The sequence below is a fragment of the Zonotrichia albicollis genome, chromosome 13, assembly GCF_047830755.1.
Source record: "Zonotrichia albicollis isolate bZonAlb1 chromosome 13, bZonAlb1.hap1, whole genome shotgun sequence".
Taxonomy (NCBI): domain Eukaryota; kingdom Metazoa; phylum Chordata; class Aves; order Passeriformes; family Passerellidae; genus Zonotrichia; species Zonotrichia albicollis.
The window spans coordinates 10,572,694-10,590,697 of record NC_133831.1 but is presented as its reverse complement, the minus strand read 5'-3'; the positions used below and the strand labels follow the sequence as shown (position 1 = coordinate 10,590,697).

Genomic DNA, 18,004 nt, shown 5'->3' with positions numbered 1-18,004 from the left:
ATATAAAAAAGAATTCTATGTGCTACAAAGCTCAAACAAAACTCAGGTGTGCTAATATAAAAAAATAAGCTAAAGAAAGTTTGCTTTCTATTCTCAAATAGCAAATTCTGATTGTCTTTGTTAACTAAAGTTTCTCTGATGTTCACAACAATACTCTACACACAAGTCATAAAACAAACGCCTATCATAAAAGCATAAATCTATCTAACATTACTTAAACTTAATAGCACGTAAACTTAATATTTTAACTTAAAATATTAAACTTAACAGAAAGTAAAACCTTAGCAGCAATTAACAGCACTTAATAGATAATTTAACTCAAGCTACTTAGTAACAAATAAAACTTACTATAAAAATAGAATATAGCATTTAATATAACTTACAGGCCTGATTCTAAAACACTAAGCTAAAACAACTTTTTTTTTTTTTTACGTGTTTGCTGCAGCATTTTTATACTTAATGCCCATAATGTACTTAACCATAAGAAGTTTGTTTAAGGTATAGCCGTAAAAAAATTCTTTTGAATTCAGTGTTTGCTTTTACCTTTACCACATTTAAACAAGGCTTAAAGAACACAAAAACACACTCATTACATCTTACTTATACAATCTTTTTCACACATCTTTAACATTTTTTTTTTAATTTTTCAAAATAGAACTTTACAGTTTGATGTTCCACCGATTAAAGTCTATGCTTCTGATGTTTAGAGTCTATGTTAATACCGGTGATTTTAAGACAGCATAACGAATACCAAGCCAAATCGGCCGAAATTTGACTCCCGCATTCACTAAGCTGATTTCTCTTTCACAGTCTCTGCAAAGAAAAACAAAAGGGTTCTTCTAACTTAGGTGATAAACGCTGGCGCAATGGTCTTTGGTGTTGTTTGTTTATTATCACTGGTCTCTTAATTGCAGTAGGAATCTTTTCCTTTTGTTGACAAGAGTTACAATTATTATGGCTGTTAAGGTCTCACACTGAAGCTTTTGCCGGCTGTGGGGCGGAGGGAGGAGCTCTCCCGCTGGAAAAGCGCTCCGGTCCTGCGGTGCCTGTGTCAGAGGGGGCGACCCCCTGGCGCTGGGCTCTTTGCTGCGTGCGCGGCAGTCTCCGCTGCACCCGTGGCCGCGCGGGTCGCTTCCCCCGCGGCTGCTCGGCTCCCCCCGCGGCCGCCGTCACTCCCGCCGCTGCGCCCATGCCGAGTTTGGAGTGGCACAGCCCTGCAGGCGTCCCGAGTCGCGGCTGCTGCCGCCATCACAGAAGGGTCGCTGATTTATCGTGCATATACTTGCAGCACCAGCACCACAACGCACATTTTTGCAAGTCTATATGCAGCAATCTCGGGAATTCTCTTCCCAAGTCAACAGTCTATAGTCCCCGCTTTTCTAAAAAGCATTTAAAAGGATTATATGCCATTTGTCCCTGTATTACCTTTTAACTTGTCATTCATTTAGCGCGCTGCAGCCTTTCCAAGCCTTTTCAGGATTTCGATGGCATTCAGTCAGCTGGACTCTCCTGTGAAGTCGCCGGGGCCCGCTTTTTGTGCCTCCCGGGCTGTGTCGGGACTGACACCCAAATACTGCACCAACCGTGGCTCGCAGGGGTCCATAGGGTCGCTATTCGGGCACCATTTGTCGCAGAAAAAATGAAGGCCTTTGTCGGGGATGAGCCATTTGTCAGTGAGGGGAGACTCAGACACTCAATATGAGTGATAAGCAAATTCCAGTTTGTTGAAGAGAGCATCAGACACTTATACAGCGAGTAATAAGCTTATGAATAGTCTGTAAGCTAAGCAATCTATTGGTTAAACTATATCATGAACTCTTCCTCATTCCTTAGGGGTTACATCTCACTTTTCTCATGTCTTTTTCACTGTTTGTTATTATACCACAGCTAGTCCCAAGGACGCACTATCTACACAGGTGCAGGACTTGGAATTAGCCATGGTTTTGTACTTTTCCATTTTCTAGCAGCCAAATTCCCAACAGGGATGTTCCTCCATGTTGAATTCCTGTGCCCTGGAGTCACTCGTAACAGCCTCTTCCATGAGGTTCTGCTGTGGGGATTTGTCCTCTCTGGCCTCCATCCTCACTCCTCATCTGGGGGAGGAAGGACAAGGAGAAGATGGGATTTGCCTCCGTGCCAAAGGAAAGGGGAAGAACATCCCCCCAGTTCATCCCTGGTAGGATGGGGTTCGCAGCAGGGTTGTCCCGCAGCCAGGGGCCATGCTAGGCTGGGAGATGGAGCAGGAGAGAGGGGGAAAGGGACACTGACATCCTCCTCACCTTCCTGGGTATCCCGGGGCATCTTCCTCTTCCTCGCAGCCTCCTTCTCCATTTGGCAAAGGTTTCGGGATGGAAAATCCTGTTTTGGGAGAATAAAACGGGATGAGCACATTGAGTTTTGTTCTGGTTTGAAGGCAAACGTGCAGGACGGTCTAAACCAGAATTGCAATTCAATAACAAAATGAAGATCAAGGCAATGATACAGAAACACTGCCTTAAACTGACAGAGTCAGGATATAACCTGACACCCTGTTGGTAAGGGTGGTGGCTGCAGTCCCATTAAATGGTGGCTGCAGTCCTGTTGGAGTGATGAATGGGATTCTGTTGAAGCAGTGATCCTGAAGAAGGGTCTGGTCTTCCTCTGAATTTCCAGTGGTGGTTATGGAGCTCTGGTCGTCTGGGAATACAGTAGGCAAGGTGCTCGTGGTTTTGCAAGCCTCAGCTTATATCCAGGTAGGAATGTTTGGATCCTCCCCCTGGGCAGAGCATCCTACAATGGGATGATGGAATTTTATCAGTCCTGCAGTGACACTCAATGGCCCATTCACAGAAGATATCTCCCCTGGAGGGCGTTATCAGGGCTGAGTCATGGAAGAGATAAAGAACACTCCCCCACCTGTTCATAGCACTTGATGAAGTTGGTGATTGAAAACATGCATTTGGTTACATCTTGCATTGCAATCTAAAACAATGGGGTGATCCCTGCTCGGGGGGTGAACACCACCCCCCCTTTTCCAAACTGATTCAGGTGTAAAACCCTCACCCCAGGAAGACCACACACAGAGGAGACACTTGGCCCCCTCCACATGAGGTCTCTGTCCCTGTCACTCCTTTGCTCTCCCTCTTTTCTCCTTGTTTCCTTCTCTCTCTCTACCTCACATTTACTGTTCAATAAATTCCACTTTGGATGTGGTCTTGTTAGCACTTCAACTGGGGCAGAGGCATCTCTTCAACAATTTTCTTAACCAGATTGTGACATTATTTTGGCACAGTGAGTTTAGGCACTGTTGTCTGACCCTAAGTGCCTTTGACAACAGCATGGTTCCCTCCTCTGAGGAGGTTGTGGTTCTCTCTAGAGGAACTCTTGGAAAATTGGACACAGCTTCCTCTGAGCAAGTTATGGGAGAATTGATGAGGAAAATGTCTGTTGTGGGCCTGGAGAGTAAAGAAAATATTATGTTGTCCTTCCTTGAAAAGTTTGCTAAAATCACTGGAGAAAAGAGAGCAAATAATACCAGCGAGCTTGACAAGGTTCCTTTACTCCAATGTGAGGAACACAAGGGGCTGCTGAAAGTCCCAGAAGAAGCTCAGCTCAAGTAGTTAAATTCCCAAATAACTCCAGCCAGGGGTCTTCAGGAGGATTTTTTGGAGAGTGTTCGGAGCCAGCAGATCCCAGACTCGAGCCCTGGATATCTCCGGGCTCCCTAAGAGGAGCTTTTTCAGGGGAAGAGGTGCAGTGATCACCCCTTGGGAGGGTCCTGGGGGTCCACGTGCGGATGGCCCGGTACCGACAGCGGGTACATTGGTTTTGGGGATCCCCGTGAGAGCCGGGGCTGTGGAACGGGGGACCCCCGGGTGGGGAGAGTGGAAGGGGCAATACCGGAGCTGGGGCACCCCCGGCAGCCCGGAGATGAGGCCGTGACGGGACCCCCTGACCCTGACAGGGGCGTGTCCTTGGGTGACTTCATGATGCTCGTACCCCCATCGGTCTGTTTAGCCCAGAAATGAGTTCTGCACCTATAAGGCTGGTTCTGAGAGCGAAGGGGAGGAGGAAGGAGCTGCCGTTTGTTTTCAGAAACTGCAGCCACTCCTCTACATTCCAGCAGGACAGAGCTCTCCTTTGCTTTTAGTTAGTTTTTAGGTCTCTGAGGCAGAGAAGTTCCCTGGACTGTGGTTTTTCTTTTTCTTTGGTGCTGTTTAAACCTGCTGTGGACTGAACAACCAGAATACCACTGGCAGCTCCCATCTGTGGCCCACCTGGACCGGCCTGGGCTGAGGCATTTCCAGTGCTGGACGGACTGATAAGAGACTGATAAGAGACTGATAAGCCACTGATAAGCCACTGATAAGACCCTGAGTGTGTGGAGCTACAACCCAAGGAAGGGCTTTCCGAGTTTTCATCTCTTTTGGAGCATCAGGAGGTTTTATTGCTTAATATTGTTTAATTTTTGTGCTGGTGAATGCTTTGCCTGTTAAATAAACAGTTTTTTCCACTTTTATCCCCGGAAATATTTTTCCGAACTGGCTGAGGGTGGGGCTGCTGAATCGGCATTGTAGAGGAAACTCCTTTTGGAGGTTTTCAACCAAATTTGCCCTAAACCAGGACAGGGTGGTGGAAAGAAGAGGGAAGCCCAAGTGTCTAGATTGAAGAGAGGCTGGAGAGGGGGACCTTGGGACCCCAGAACCTCCCAGAATCCAAAAGCAGGACCCCGGAGAGGAGGGATCCCCAGGACCCATGGGATCCACACCAGCCCTGAGATGGGGGACCAACCATAACCCAAGAGGGATGAGACTGGAAATGGGAAACTCCTGGTGGCTTTTTTTTATTCACTATTGATTTTTGGACATCAGGTGACTTCTAGAAATGGACGTGGGTGGGAGGAATCCCCAAGCCAAGGCATTTATAACTTGTTTTTCCCCAAACCAGGATTTTCCCCAAACCTTCCCACGGTGATATCCCCCCTGTCCCACTCTGGGTGAGCTCAATCCCAAACCTGACCCTGATCCTGGTCTCAATCTTGCTCCACATTTAGACACACTCACAGTTCTGTATTTATTCTCATCCCTGTCCCAGACTCGTCTAGCCCCAGACCCAATCCCAACCCCAGCCCTAAAGCCACTCCCATGTCTAGCTTTAACCCCAATCCCAGCTCTAATCCAAATCTCAGCCCCAACTCCAAGCCCAGCCCCAAATTCAGACCCTTCCTAAATCCTCAGCCCCAAACGAATTCCCAGGTTCAGCCCTTCTGGGGATTTGGGGGTGTCTCTGTCCCTCTTACCCCGATGATGTCTCGGTGAGGTCACAGCAGGGCTGAGAGGGACAGAGACCCCCCCCGGCCTCCCCAGGTGTGAGAAGGTCAGAGAGCCCCCCCAGCCCTGAGCACCCTCAGCGGTGAGAGTGACACAGAGCCCCTGGTCCCCAGCCCTGCACAGGCATTGCCTGAGGCCAGAGGGATGGAGACCCACCGAGCATCCTCCAGGTTGAAAGGACAGAGAGCCCTGAGCATCCCCTGGGCTGAGAGGGACAGAGACTGCTCCAAGAACACCCTGGCCCAGAGGTGAGAGGGAGGGAGACCCCCCAGGCATTCCCTGGAGTGAGAATGATGGAGACCCCCTGGGGAACAGCCTGGGGTGACAGGGACAGGGACACTCCCCGGGGAATGGCCTGGGGTTACAGGGACAGGAAAACCACCCCCAAGCCCCTCCCAAGCAGTCCCCAGGGCGAAAGGCACAGAGACCGCTTGAGCATCCTCTGGGCACTGGACATAATAAACTTGGCAGAAATCAACATTAACTCTGCATAAAATACCTTTTTTGAAGAATATTTGATTTTCCCACAATTCACATGTGATGAAAACACAAACAAATCCCAAACATGAATAAACTGACAATAGAAGCAGTGATGTCGCAATTTCAAGTTTCATTGGTTTCTACAGAGCTGCAGCTCAGCTGCTGGCAGATTCCAATAAAAGATAAGTAGAAATCCAGCCCAATACAGACTAATAAAAAGAAAGGGAAAGCTCTGTGCAGCTGTCACAAAGGCGACAGGGATGAAGAGAATAATGATTCTCACATTTGGCAAAGAACCCAAGCCTGGGAATTCAGGAGTTATTTGGGAATGTAGCTACTTGAGCTGGGCTTTTTGTGGGACTTTTAGCAGCTTTGTGTTCCTCACCGTGTGGGGTATGAACCTTGTCAGTCTCACTGGCAACATTTGCTCCCTTTCCTCCCGTGATTTTAACAAACTTTTCAAGGAAGGACAAGAAAATATCTTCTTTTTCACTGGCCACCAACAACAGCCATTTTCCTCATCAGTTCTCTCATCAGTTCCCCAGGAAGAAGGATGGACTGTTTCCAAGTTTCCAAGAGTTGTTCCAGAAAGAACCACAACCTCCTCCGAGAAGGGAACCATGCTGTGGTCAAAGGCACTTGTGGTCAGACAACAGAGCCCTGAACTCACTGTGCCAAAACAATATTGCAATATGGTTAAGAAAATTGTTAGAGAGATGCCTCCGCCCCAATTAAGGTGCTAATGAGATCAAATCCAAAATGGATTTTATTGAACAGTAAATATGATGTAGAGAGAAAGAGGGAAAGAAAGAGAAAATAGGAGAAAGCAATGGACAGAGACCTCCTCTGGAGCAGGGCAAGTGTGACATTGTCCCCTGTGTGTGTGGCCTTCCGGGGGTGAGGGTTTTACACCTGAGCCAGTTTGGAAAAGGGGGGGGTGGTGTTCACCCCCCGAGCAGGGATTACCCTACTGTTTTAGATTGCAATGCAAGATGTAACCAAATGCATGTTTTCAATCACCAACTTCATCAAGTGCTATGAACAGGTGGGGGAGTGTTTTTTATCTCTTCCATGACTCAGCCCTGATAACGCCCTCCAGGGGAGATATCTTCTGTGAATGGGCCATTGAGTGTCACTGCAGGACTGATAAAATTCCATCATCCCATTGTAGGATGCTCTGCCCAGGGGGAGGATCCAAGCATTCCTACCTGGATATAAGCTGAGGATTTGAACAGTAGGAGCACCTTGCCTACTGTATTCCCAAAGGATAAGAGTTCCATAACCACCACTGGAAATTCAGAGGAAGACCAGACCCTTCTACAGGAAGGTCTGTCCACTGCTTGGACAAAATCACCTTAATCACTCCAACAGGATTGCAGCCACCATTTAATGGGACTGCACCCACCACCGTAGGAAACAGAGTGTCAGGTTATATCCTGGCTCTGTCAGTTTAAGGCAGTGTTTCTGTATCATTACCTTGATCTAAATTTTCTTATTGAATTGCAATTCTGGCTTAGACCCTCCTGCATGTTTGCCTTCAAACGAGTACAAAGCTCATTGTGGTCATCTCTTGTTTTCTTCCCTTGTTTCAGGAATATCCCATTCGTAAAACTTGGCCAGATGGAGGGAGAGACCTCAAGGAAGAGGAAGATGCCCCGGGATACCCAGGAAGGGGAGGAGGAAGTCAGTGCCCCTTTCCCCCTCTCTCCTGCTCTATCTCCCAGCCAGCACGGCCCCTGGCTGCAGGACTACCTCGGTGCCAACGTTGTCCTGCTGGGGACGCACTGGGGGGATTACCCTTCCCTCTGGCACAGAGGCAAATCCCATCCTTTCCTTGTCCTTCCTTCCCCAGAGAAGGAGCTGAGGATGGAGATCACGAACGACAAATCCCCACAGCAGAACCTCATGCAAAAGGCTGTTTTAAGTGGCTCCATGGCACAGGAATCCAATGGGGAGGAAAAGGCCTGGAGATTCCCCATGAGGAGGAGGGGCTGCAAACCAAGCAGAGGCTGCTCTGAGGAGGAAAGACCCACCCTGAGCCAGGAAGGTGGACGGAGCTCAAGCCAGGGCTCAGAGCTGGTGGTCCATGAGCAGCTTCAGCTCATGAGGGAGAAGCCTCACAAGTGCTTGGAGTATGGGAAGTGCTTCAGGCAGAGCAACACCCTGATCAGCCACCAGATGATCCGCACCAGGTAATGGCCCTACGAGTGTGGTGGGGAGTGTGGGAAGGGCTTCAGCTCCAGCTCTTCCCTGGTCATACACCAACACATCCACACTGGGGAGAGGCCCTACGAGTGTCCCCAGTATCAGAAGAGGTTTCAGAGCAGCTCCAGTAGCCTTCAGCATAAGCAGATACACACCAAGGAGAGGCCCTTCCGCTGCCCTGACTGTGGGAAGGGCTTCAAGCAAAACTCCAACCTCATCCAGCACCGGCACATCCACACTGGGGAGAGGGACAGGCCGTACGAGTGTCCCCAGTGTGGGAAGAGGTTTCACACCAGCTTCAGTTTCCTCCAGCACCAGCGGATTCACACTGATAAGAGGCCCTTCCGCTGGCCCTGATTTGCGGAGAAAGGAAGAAACCTCACAACTTGTAAAAGTTGTAAAGCCCGGTATGCTTTATTACGACGCGCGCCGGACGTAAGACTCCCCAAAAGGGCATGAGTGCGCCTGGAGACTCCGAGTCCCCTTTTTATCCCCCCTTCCAAATGCATATGCATACAGTTTCAAATTAAGTTCATACATATTCATTCCACGCGACATTTAGCACTAATTCTTCTTTATCGAAGGAATTCCTAGGTCGGGGGCAGATTGACCTCGCGGTTTTCTGTTTTTCTTTCTCTGTCTCCTTGCTGTCTCTGGAATGCGGCCTCTCCTTCAGCTTTAGCTCCACAGACCCTTCACCTCTCCTAGACACTTTACCTAGTTCAGGATGGATTACTCTGTCTCATTCCCCCCTTTCCTAGGAAATAAGTAAATTCTTTTACTTAAGGAAAATTTCCACGACAATAAGTGTCTTTTAGCGCTTTACCATGTACATTTGACAAAGAGGTTAGTACAGCTATTCGTTGTAGCATCCTACAGTTCCAAATTAACAATATAATAGACAATCCTAAGCTTATCCCAACTAATATTAGTAAAACTACAATGGGGTGACACAACTTATTAAGGACTCCATTCGCAGTTGGTGACCATCCAAAGATCACATCCCACCAGTGATGAGTCATATCTTGTTTTATTCTTTGTAGAACCCTGGTTATCTCCTTTGTATCATGTTGGACAGTAATTAATGTTTTCTTTCCACTCTCCTGAATTTCTTTCAGGATTTCCAATAGGTCTTGGTGTTTAATTAATTGTTTTACCAATGTAAGGTTCATCCCAATAGGGGTAGGTAGTAGTCTGTGATACATCGTGTAATTAGCCTGAATCAGCTGGTGGGATGTCACTGGGGCCAAGTACGAAAAATCACACCCGGTAATCTTAACAAAATTACAAATACAAAAGTTAGAATGATTTCTACTAGACAGAACAACATCATTGCTATCAACTTTTACTGCAGCACAGGCAGTCCTCAGACACACACATCCATTCCCAGTATATACAAGCACAGTTTTCTGGTCAGTGACTGGATGAACTTCAAAGTGACAAATACTCTGTTCAGTGTCCAGGCACACGTCCTGAGCATTAATAGTGTTGCTCTCACAAATGAATCCCATCTGTTCTCTAGTAATGCAGGATTCTACATTTACTGTCTGCCACTTTTCATTCACCTTTCGTGCCCACACTCTATGTTCTGAAGGATAGAGTGTTGTTTTTTCATGGTTTAACCCTAGGGCAATGATGGGATGGATAACAAAAACTGTGGCATTACGTATGGTAAGCACAAAGGCAGTTGCTACATTATAAACGGGATCATAGGTGAAATTCACCATAGTCCACCAAGATTGGAACTTCCTTTCAAAATCGATAGCATTATCCCACACAATCTTCCGAATTTCAGCTGGAAAATTACCTTCATTCCCTTCCCGTATGATCAGAGCTGCTGTTGCCTGCACCCATAACTGTGCTTGTATACAACTGAGAGCTAAAGACACATTGTCTTGGACTGCACCAAGTGCTTCTGTTATTAACCTGTGGTCTTGGTCCCCGGTCGCTTCCCATTTTGACAGTACTTTTGAAATCTGCCACTGGCTAGTTCCTAATGCCAACAGAGATGATTGTAAGGGTTGCCTCAATTTTGTTAGGCTGCCTGCTGCAGTGATCAGTTTATTCATCAGTATCTCTGAATCAATTCCATTCAAAACTCCTAATCCTGTCCCTAATAGGCCAGTTAGATCCCTTCTCATTCTGCTCCTGAGGTATGTCTGTTTTTGCAGCCATGTTGTCCAGCCCTCAAAGGAAGTTTTTAGGAAGGAGGAGCAGACTGGTTGGATTTTTGAGATGTTAATTTGCATTATCAGCTCCACACGTTTGAGAGACCATTCTGGATTGAATAATAGTTGTTGTTCACCCACATTCTTTACTACATAGGGGCCAACTCCGTACAACTCGGGTTCAAGTTTGGGTTGAGTCTGAACTATTTGGGTCTTGGTGTGGGCTGTGTAGGGTCCTGCTGTGGTGAAAGGTGTAGTGTCTATTTTGAATTTAAATGAAAGCCCAATATCTTCCTGTGCCCAAAGGCAAGTTATTTCCACAGGCTGTATTAAGGTGAAATTACACCAGCAGTCTGATTCATTTAGGCTATCACAGATTTCCTGGCGTTCATATTCATCAGGAGAAATTGAGACACTAATTTCATTTGGTTTCTCATGGGCTGTCCCATTTATCATCCGGCACCCTACCTTGATTTCTTCTCCTCTAATCCCTTGAAGTGTCCATAGTTTCTGTTCCTGCCATTCCTGCTCCTCATATACCTGATCTCCATGAATTACCACAATGGACAGGTTTAAATTCTCAGAAAGTTCTCCCATGGATCCAGTATACTGATTAAACGCCCGGGACCAAGGCCATTTAACATTGCTCTGAATAAAGGTACTCTCAAGTTCTAAAACTTCAGTTATGATTATACACAAAATGATCCTACAAACTAAAACATGAGCTACTCCCGACCGCAATTTACTCATTTTGCCCAAGTAAGTTTTAGTCTCAGTTCATTGTCTCCTGGAGTCACTCCTCAAGGGGTCTCTGGGCCTTCTTCACCCGGGAGTGATGAATCCAGGCGTTCTGCTCCTTGATTTTGATTGCAGTGAAGGTGGTGAGAAGCACTTGGAACGGTCCCTCCCACTGCGGTTCCAAAGTTTTTTCTGTAAGAGACTTAACATATACATAATCTCCAGGCTGTATGTTATGTACTGGCCCATCTAACTCCCGGCTCCGAGTTCCTGCCACATGTTTTTCAATTTCTCTGAGCTGTTTGTTTAAGGCCACCATGTAGGTGGCTAGTGTCACCTCTCCAATGTGGGTGGACATTCCCTTTTGTATTCCATATGGTCTCCCATAGAGTATTTCAAAAGGGCTTAACTTTTCTTTAGCTCGAGGTTTAGTTCGAATTCACAATAGTGCTAGTGGAAGAGCTTGGGGCCAGGGCAGATTTGCTTCCTGCCCCAGTCTTATGATTTGCTGTTTAATCAAATGATTCATTTTCTCTACCTGGCCACTTGATTGGGGGTGGTATGGGGTGTGGAGCTCCCAGTCTATGCCCAGATGGCTACTAATTTGTTGCACTATTTTGGAAATGAAATGTGATCCTCTATCTGAGGACATTGTGGCTGGAACTCCGAAGCGCGGTATTATCTCTTGTAATAACACCCTGGTCACCTCTCTAGCTTTGACAGTTCTGGTGGGGAACGCTTCTGGCCACCCTGAAAATGTATCTGTCAATACCAACAAATATTGATACCCCCCTTTCCTTGGGAGTTCTGAAAAGTCAATTTGCCACTGTTGTCCAGGCCCATGGCCCCTCCCAATCTGACCGAGTTTCGGCCTGGGGATATTTTTGGGGTTAGTCTGGAGGCAAAGATCACACTGTCGAGTTACCTGAGTAATAGTGGCATATAAATTTCTAGCAACAATCCTCTCAATCAGGTATGTGTATAGGGCATTTATTCCCCAGTGTGTTTTCTGGTGTTCTTCCCTTACTAATGACCACAACAAATGGGAAGGGATTACCAGTTTCTTTTCAATGGTAGCCCACCCTTCTTGGCTATATGTCCCTTTTTGATCTTCAATTAATTTCCTATCTCTCTTGCTGTATTCTGGCTTACCTTCAAGGGAGATTTGTCCGTCTGGGATAAGGACTCCTTCAGTAGCTACCTCCCCTTTTGCTGCTTCTTTTGCCTCTCTATCCGCCAGCTCATTTCCTTCTTCCAATTCTGAGCTCACTTTTTGGTGTGCCTTAATGTGCATAATTGCTACCTTTTCAGGCAGTTGAACTGCTTCCAGCAGCTGGATTATTTCTTGTGCATGTTTGATGTTCTTTCCCTGTGAGGTCAGCAGCCCCCTCTCCTTCCAGATGGCCCCATGTGCATGTACAACTCCGAATGCATACCTCGAGTCTGTGTAGATGTTTATTCTCCTTCCTTTTGCCCTTTCCAAGGCACGGGTCAGGGCAATTATCTCGGCCTTCTGCGCGGAGGTGCCTGTTGGTAAGGGTCCAGACTCGATTACCTCTCTATAGGTGGTCACTGCATATCCAGCATATCGCTTCCCATCAGCAACGTAGCTGCTCCCATCAGTGAACCAGGTCTCTGCGTCGTCCAGGGGGGTATCCTTTAAGTCTGGGTGGCTGGAGTAGGTAGCTTCAATGGTCTCCAGGCAATCGTGGTGTACTGCCTCTCCTTGGTTTCCACTGAGAAAAGAAGCTGGGTTGACAATATTAGTCACCACGATCTCTACATCATCTTGCTCCACCATAATGGCCTGGTATTTCAGAAACCTCTGCGGTGAAAGCCAGTGTCCACCCTTTACTTCCAGTACTGCAGACACTGTGTGGGACACTAGCACAGTCATTTTTTGTCCCAGGGTAAACTTGCGTGCCTCTTGGATGTTCAGCACAACTGCTGCTACAGCTCTGAGGCAACCTGGCCATCCTTTGGCTGTTGCATCTAGTTGCTTAGAGAGGTAAGCGACTGCCCTTCGGTATGGACCCAAGTCTTGAGCCAGTATTCCCAGGGCAATTCCCTGTTTCTCATGGGAAAATAGGAAAAATGGTTTACTCACATCTGGAAGTCCCAAAGCTGGAGCTGACATGAGGGCATCCTTTAGCTGGTGAAAGGCCCGTGTTGCTTCTTTCGTCCACTGGAGATCTCTGTTTCCATTGGCAATAAGAGCATAGAGGGGTCTGACGAGTAGTCCATAATTATAAACCCACAGCCGGCACCACCCTGCCATGCCTAGGAACGTTTGGAGTTCCTTTATGGTCTGGGGTTTTGGGGTTTGGCATATGGCTTCCTTGCGAGCCTGCCCTAAAGTCCGTTGCCCAGCACTCACCTCGTACCCCAGGTAGACTACTTTCTGTTTCACTATCTGTGCCTTTTTCTTGGATACTCTGTATCCTTGGAGTCCTAGGAAATTCAAAAGGCTTACCGTCCAGGCCACACATGCTTCCCTTGTCTGAGTGGCCAGTAGAAGGTCATCAACATACTGCAAAAGCCTTCCTTCTTTCTGTGGGGCTTCCCAGGATTCCAGATCCTTTGCAAGTTGTTCCCCGAACAGGGTGGGGGAATTTTTCCAACCTTGTGGTAGTCTGGTCCATGTGAGCTGGGTTTTGCGCCCACTTTTAGGGCTTTCCCATTCGAATGCAAAGAATTTTTGGCTGGCTTCATGGATGGGGAGGCAAAAGAAGGCATCCTTTAAATCTAGAACAGTGAACCAGGTTAGCTCAGGTGTTAGGCAAGTTAATAAAGTGTATGGATTGGCTACAACCGGATACAGATCTTCTGTTATTTTATTGATAGCCCTTAAATCCTGTACTATCCGGTATGTCCCATCAGATTTCCGAACAGGCAGGATGGGAGTATTGAAATCAGATTGGCATTCCTTCAGCAATCCTAGTTGCAGAAAATTTTCGATTATTGAGCTGATTCCCTCCCTGTCCTCTTTCCTTAGGGGGTACTGCTTGATTCTCACTGGCTGCGCTCCCTCCTTGAGTTTGATTACTATGGGAGAGGCATTTTTTACCCTTCCTGGCACATCAGAGGCCCACACCCCGGGAAATACCTGACTTAATATTTCCTCATCAATTTCTTCCTTAATGCCAGTAGCAGTCAGAGTTAAACTTAGTGCCTCTATATACTTTTGATCATTCACCTCCAGAGTAATTTCCCCAATTTTGAATATGATGGTGGCTTGTAGTTGTTCCAATAAATCTCTCCCCAAGAGTGCTCTTGGTGAATTAGGCATGTATAAGAACTTATGAATACCCCATTGTTTTCCCAATTTGTACTTCAAAGGTTTGCAAAAATATGCCCTTTCAGACTGGCCAGTTGCCCCCTGCACTACAACATAATCATTTTCCACAGGCACTAAAGCTTTATTTAGGACTGAATATGTAGCTCTTGTGTCAACTAAAAATTCTACCCTTTTCCCTTCTTCCCCCAGCCTCATTGTTATAACCAGTGGATCCGCTGGGGCAGGATCCCCCGGTCCTCCTCAGTTGTTTTGTACGTGTGCAGCCATCTGTTGGTCACTCCTTCTTCGTTCTGGGCATTGGTCTTTCCAGTGACCAATTCTTTTGCAGATTGCACACTGGTCCCTGCCCAACCGAGGTGGTCCTTGTCTCGGTGGGCCCTGGTTGTGTTTCCTCTGCCTTTCCTCCTGTACCACTGCCACCAACCTTTTCATTCCCCGTTTATATCCTTCCTCCCGGTTACTAAATACTCTCCAGGCCTCTTCTAACAAGGCTTCAAGATTTCTCGCGTCTGCTCCCCGAATCTTCTGAAGTTTACGCCTGATATCTCCAGCAGACTGCCCCAAAAATGAATTAACTAGTTGGTTTATCCCTACCTCAGACTCCGGATCTAATGATGTATGACGACGCATGGTATCCCTTAAACGCTCTAGAAATTCAGATGGAGTCTCAGAAGGTCCCTGCTTAAGTGAATATAAGGCAGACCAGTTTATGGTTTTTGGAATAGCTCTTTCCACCCCTGTTACTATCCACTCTTGATACTCTGCTAATTTCTTTACCTCTGCCGACACATTAGGGTCCCATTCTGGGTCTTGGAGGGGGAAATGTTGTTTTACATCCAGCTGGGTGGCTTTACAGTAATCCTCCGCCAAATTTCCAGCTGTCTTTAAGATCAGCTGCTTCTCTGTCTCAGTGAAAGCATCCAGTAGTAGCTGGATGTCAGCCCAGTCTGGGTTGTGCTGTTTGATAACATACCTTAGGCGTTTGGCAGTGAGTATCGGGTCAACACGGTAATTCCTCGCAACCCTTTCCCATGCTTCTAAATCAAGGGTGGTAAATGGCACTTTAATCATTAATCTACCCCCTTCTGGTCCCACTGCCTGTCGCAGAGGGGCCTGTAGCACTACTTGCCTCCTAGTCCTAGATGCAATTGGACTCCCACGGGTGGGGTGGGCTCTAGTAGATGTGCCTTCCCCACCTGAGTCCTCCTCCTCCTTTTTGGGGAGGCTTCCTTCCTCCTCATCCTCAGCATCAGCCTCAACTTCCCTAACCATCCCCCCTCGGGGAGGAGCTGGAGGATGTTTCACCCACTCAAATGTGTCCCGTTCTTGCTCCTCAGAACAATAGACCTTATCTGATCTCATACACCGTTGTCCTATACTGCATGCTGAACAGCAGCGTTTGATTTGCCCTCTCTTTGCCTTGTTGTCCCTTTCAAGGGCCAAGACCAGTGGGTCTGAGGGTGCCTTAATCCCACAGTCCCTCTGCCACTCTTGGTGGTTTCTTAAAACAAAAAACATATCAGCATACGAGACCTCATTCCATTTACCCTCCCGTCTTAGAAACAACATCAACTGCAGTAAAGTATTATAGTCCAGGGTTCCAGTGGGTGGCCACCTTGCCCCGTCCTCTAGCCTATATAAGGGCCACCAGCGTGTGCAATACTGGATTAGATCCTTTTTATTCTCAGAGCCCCCCCGGCTAGTGACTTCCTTCCAGTGGGCCAAGATGCACCCTAAGGGGCTGGCCTGCGGAACTTCCTTACTCTGGTTAGTTCCCATTATCTCCTTCTTGCTCTGTCCCGCTTCCACCCAAACCTCTTTTCACAGGACTTCACAGTAGCTTCCCAGTCCTCCTCCCACACACCCCAAGTGGCAGGTACCAGATGTGATTTCCCACACACAAGTTTTAAGATCTTAGGTTCTGAATCAGCTTGATCAGGAACCTCTAGTTTACACCTGGGGCACGTGCCCCGTCGCCTGCTAGAACAACAATACCAGCGTTTCCCACAAACTACGCACTGTAATAATACCCACGCAGCGTGCCAGCCTCTTGATGCGCCAAAGGTTACTCGAAATTTCCCGCAAAAGCAAGCTATTCCATTTATTACAGGGAGCTCTAAATCTTCTACGGCAAGCTGTTCCCAGTCCAGACTTACAAGAATGCCAGCTGAAGTCCGGTAGAGTCCCTCTAAGTGAACTCGTTCATCTCCTCTATTTATCCAAAAATTCACCGGATTCACGAACTCCCAAGGGTCGAGTCCAAACCACTGAGGCAGAGGAACCCCTCGGGTTCGTCTAGCCACGGTGAAAGCACGCACAACCTACACCACAATTTACCACTTTTACTCAATAAACGCCCTCGCGCACGCTTTTCACAGTTCACTCTGTTTTCTCCGTCGGGCGCTCCCCGCCCCCGCACAGCCTGCTCCGACCGGTGTTTACTCAACCTCTCAAGCGGCGGGCAGAACTTTCGCCCCCCCGCACAGCCTGCTTCGGCCGGTGTTTACTCAGCCTCTCAAACGGCGGGCAGAACTTTCGCCGCCCCGCACAGTAGAGCACTATGCATCTGCTCTCTATATATCATACACTTTATACACTTACACAACTTACAAATACAGCGCGCTGATCACACAATGCAACACACAGCAACACAGTGTCCGGACACCACTCACACACGCACAAACAGAAGAAACATACGCGAATTCAGCTCTGCCCTATCAGAATCTGAATTCTAATACACGCATACACGGGTTCATCCGGCTTACCCCCGGAGCCGCTGGCAGTCCTGCTCTATCAGGACGACGAGGCGACGAACCCCGTCTCTAATACAGCCGCTCTATCAGCTGCAGCTAGCTTACCCTGGAGCCGCTGGCAGTCCTGCTCTATCAGGACGATGGAACGAACCCCGTCTCTAATACAGCCGCTCTATCGGCTGATCCCAGACGTCTCTGGGTCGTTAATTCCCTTGTTCTTTCCTTGTTCTTCCCCCCCCCCCAGGGGCCCCTAGTACATACCGTGTCCTTCTCCGCGGCCAGCAGGTTCTTGTCTGTCCCGGCAGGAGGCAAGTCGAGGCGAGCGGAACTTCCTCCAGGAAAATCCTGGGGTGCGCCTAGGAGTCCGTCGGTCCCTCCCTGCCCCTGCGGGGACAGAGATGGAGACGGAAAGTATCTCCTGAATCTCCTACCTAGCTCGCCAGAATGATTTGCGGAGAAAGGAAGAAACCTCACAACTTGTAAAAGTTGTAAAGCCCGGTATGCTTTATTACGACGCGCGCCGGACGCAAGACTCCCCAAAAGGGCATGAGTGCGCCTGGAGACTCCGAGTCCCCTTTTTATCCCCCCTTCCAAATGCATATGCATACAGTTTCAAATTAAGTTCATACATATTCATTCCACGCGACATTTAGCACTAATTCTTCTTTATCGAAGGAATTCCTAGGTCGGGGGCAGATTGACCTCGCGGTTTTCTGTTTTTCTTTCTCTGTCTCCTTGCTGTCTCTGGAATGCGGCCTCTCCTTCAGCTTTAGCTCCACAGACCCTTCACCTCTCCTAGACACTTTACCTAGTTCAGGATGGATTACTCTGTCTCAGCCCGACTGTGGAAAAGGCTTAAAGCGCAGTTTCACCCTCATTACCCACTGGCACATCCACACTAGTGAGAGGCCCTACGAGTGTCCCCAGTGTGGGAAGCGCTTCACCCAAACCTCTATCTTAACCAGACAACAACAGAGTCACTTGTAAGGGAAGCTCTGCAAACTCCCCAATGCAGGAGGACTTTTGTGCACTGCCCCAGCTTCATCCATCATT

The 18,004-nt window shown here is 47.8% G+C and overlaps 1 protein-coding gene and 1 long non-coding RNA gene across 2 annotated transcripts; both read right to left on the bottom strand.

Moving 5' to 3' along the window:
* Positions 1–9,975: 9,975 nt before the first annotated feature.
* Positions 9,976–17,326, bottom strand: LOC141730788 (uncharacterized). Its single transcript, XR_012582447.1, has 2 exons — positions 17,213–17,326; positions 9,976–11,102 (listed from the first exon to the last, which is right to left on the bottom strand). It is a non-coding gene; the product is annotated as an uncharacterized LOC141730788 (long non-coding RNA).
* On the bottom strand, positions 12,049–16,110 carry LOC141730821 (uncharacterized). Its single transcript, XM_074551243.1, is given in 2 exon segments — positions 12,049–12,052; positions 12,337–16,110. Coding segments are annotated over 2 exon segments (3,645 nt in total). The 5' UTR covers positions 15,978–16,110.
* Positions 17,327–18,004: the final 678 nt, after the last annotated feature.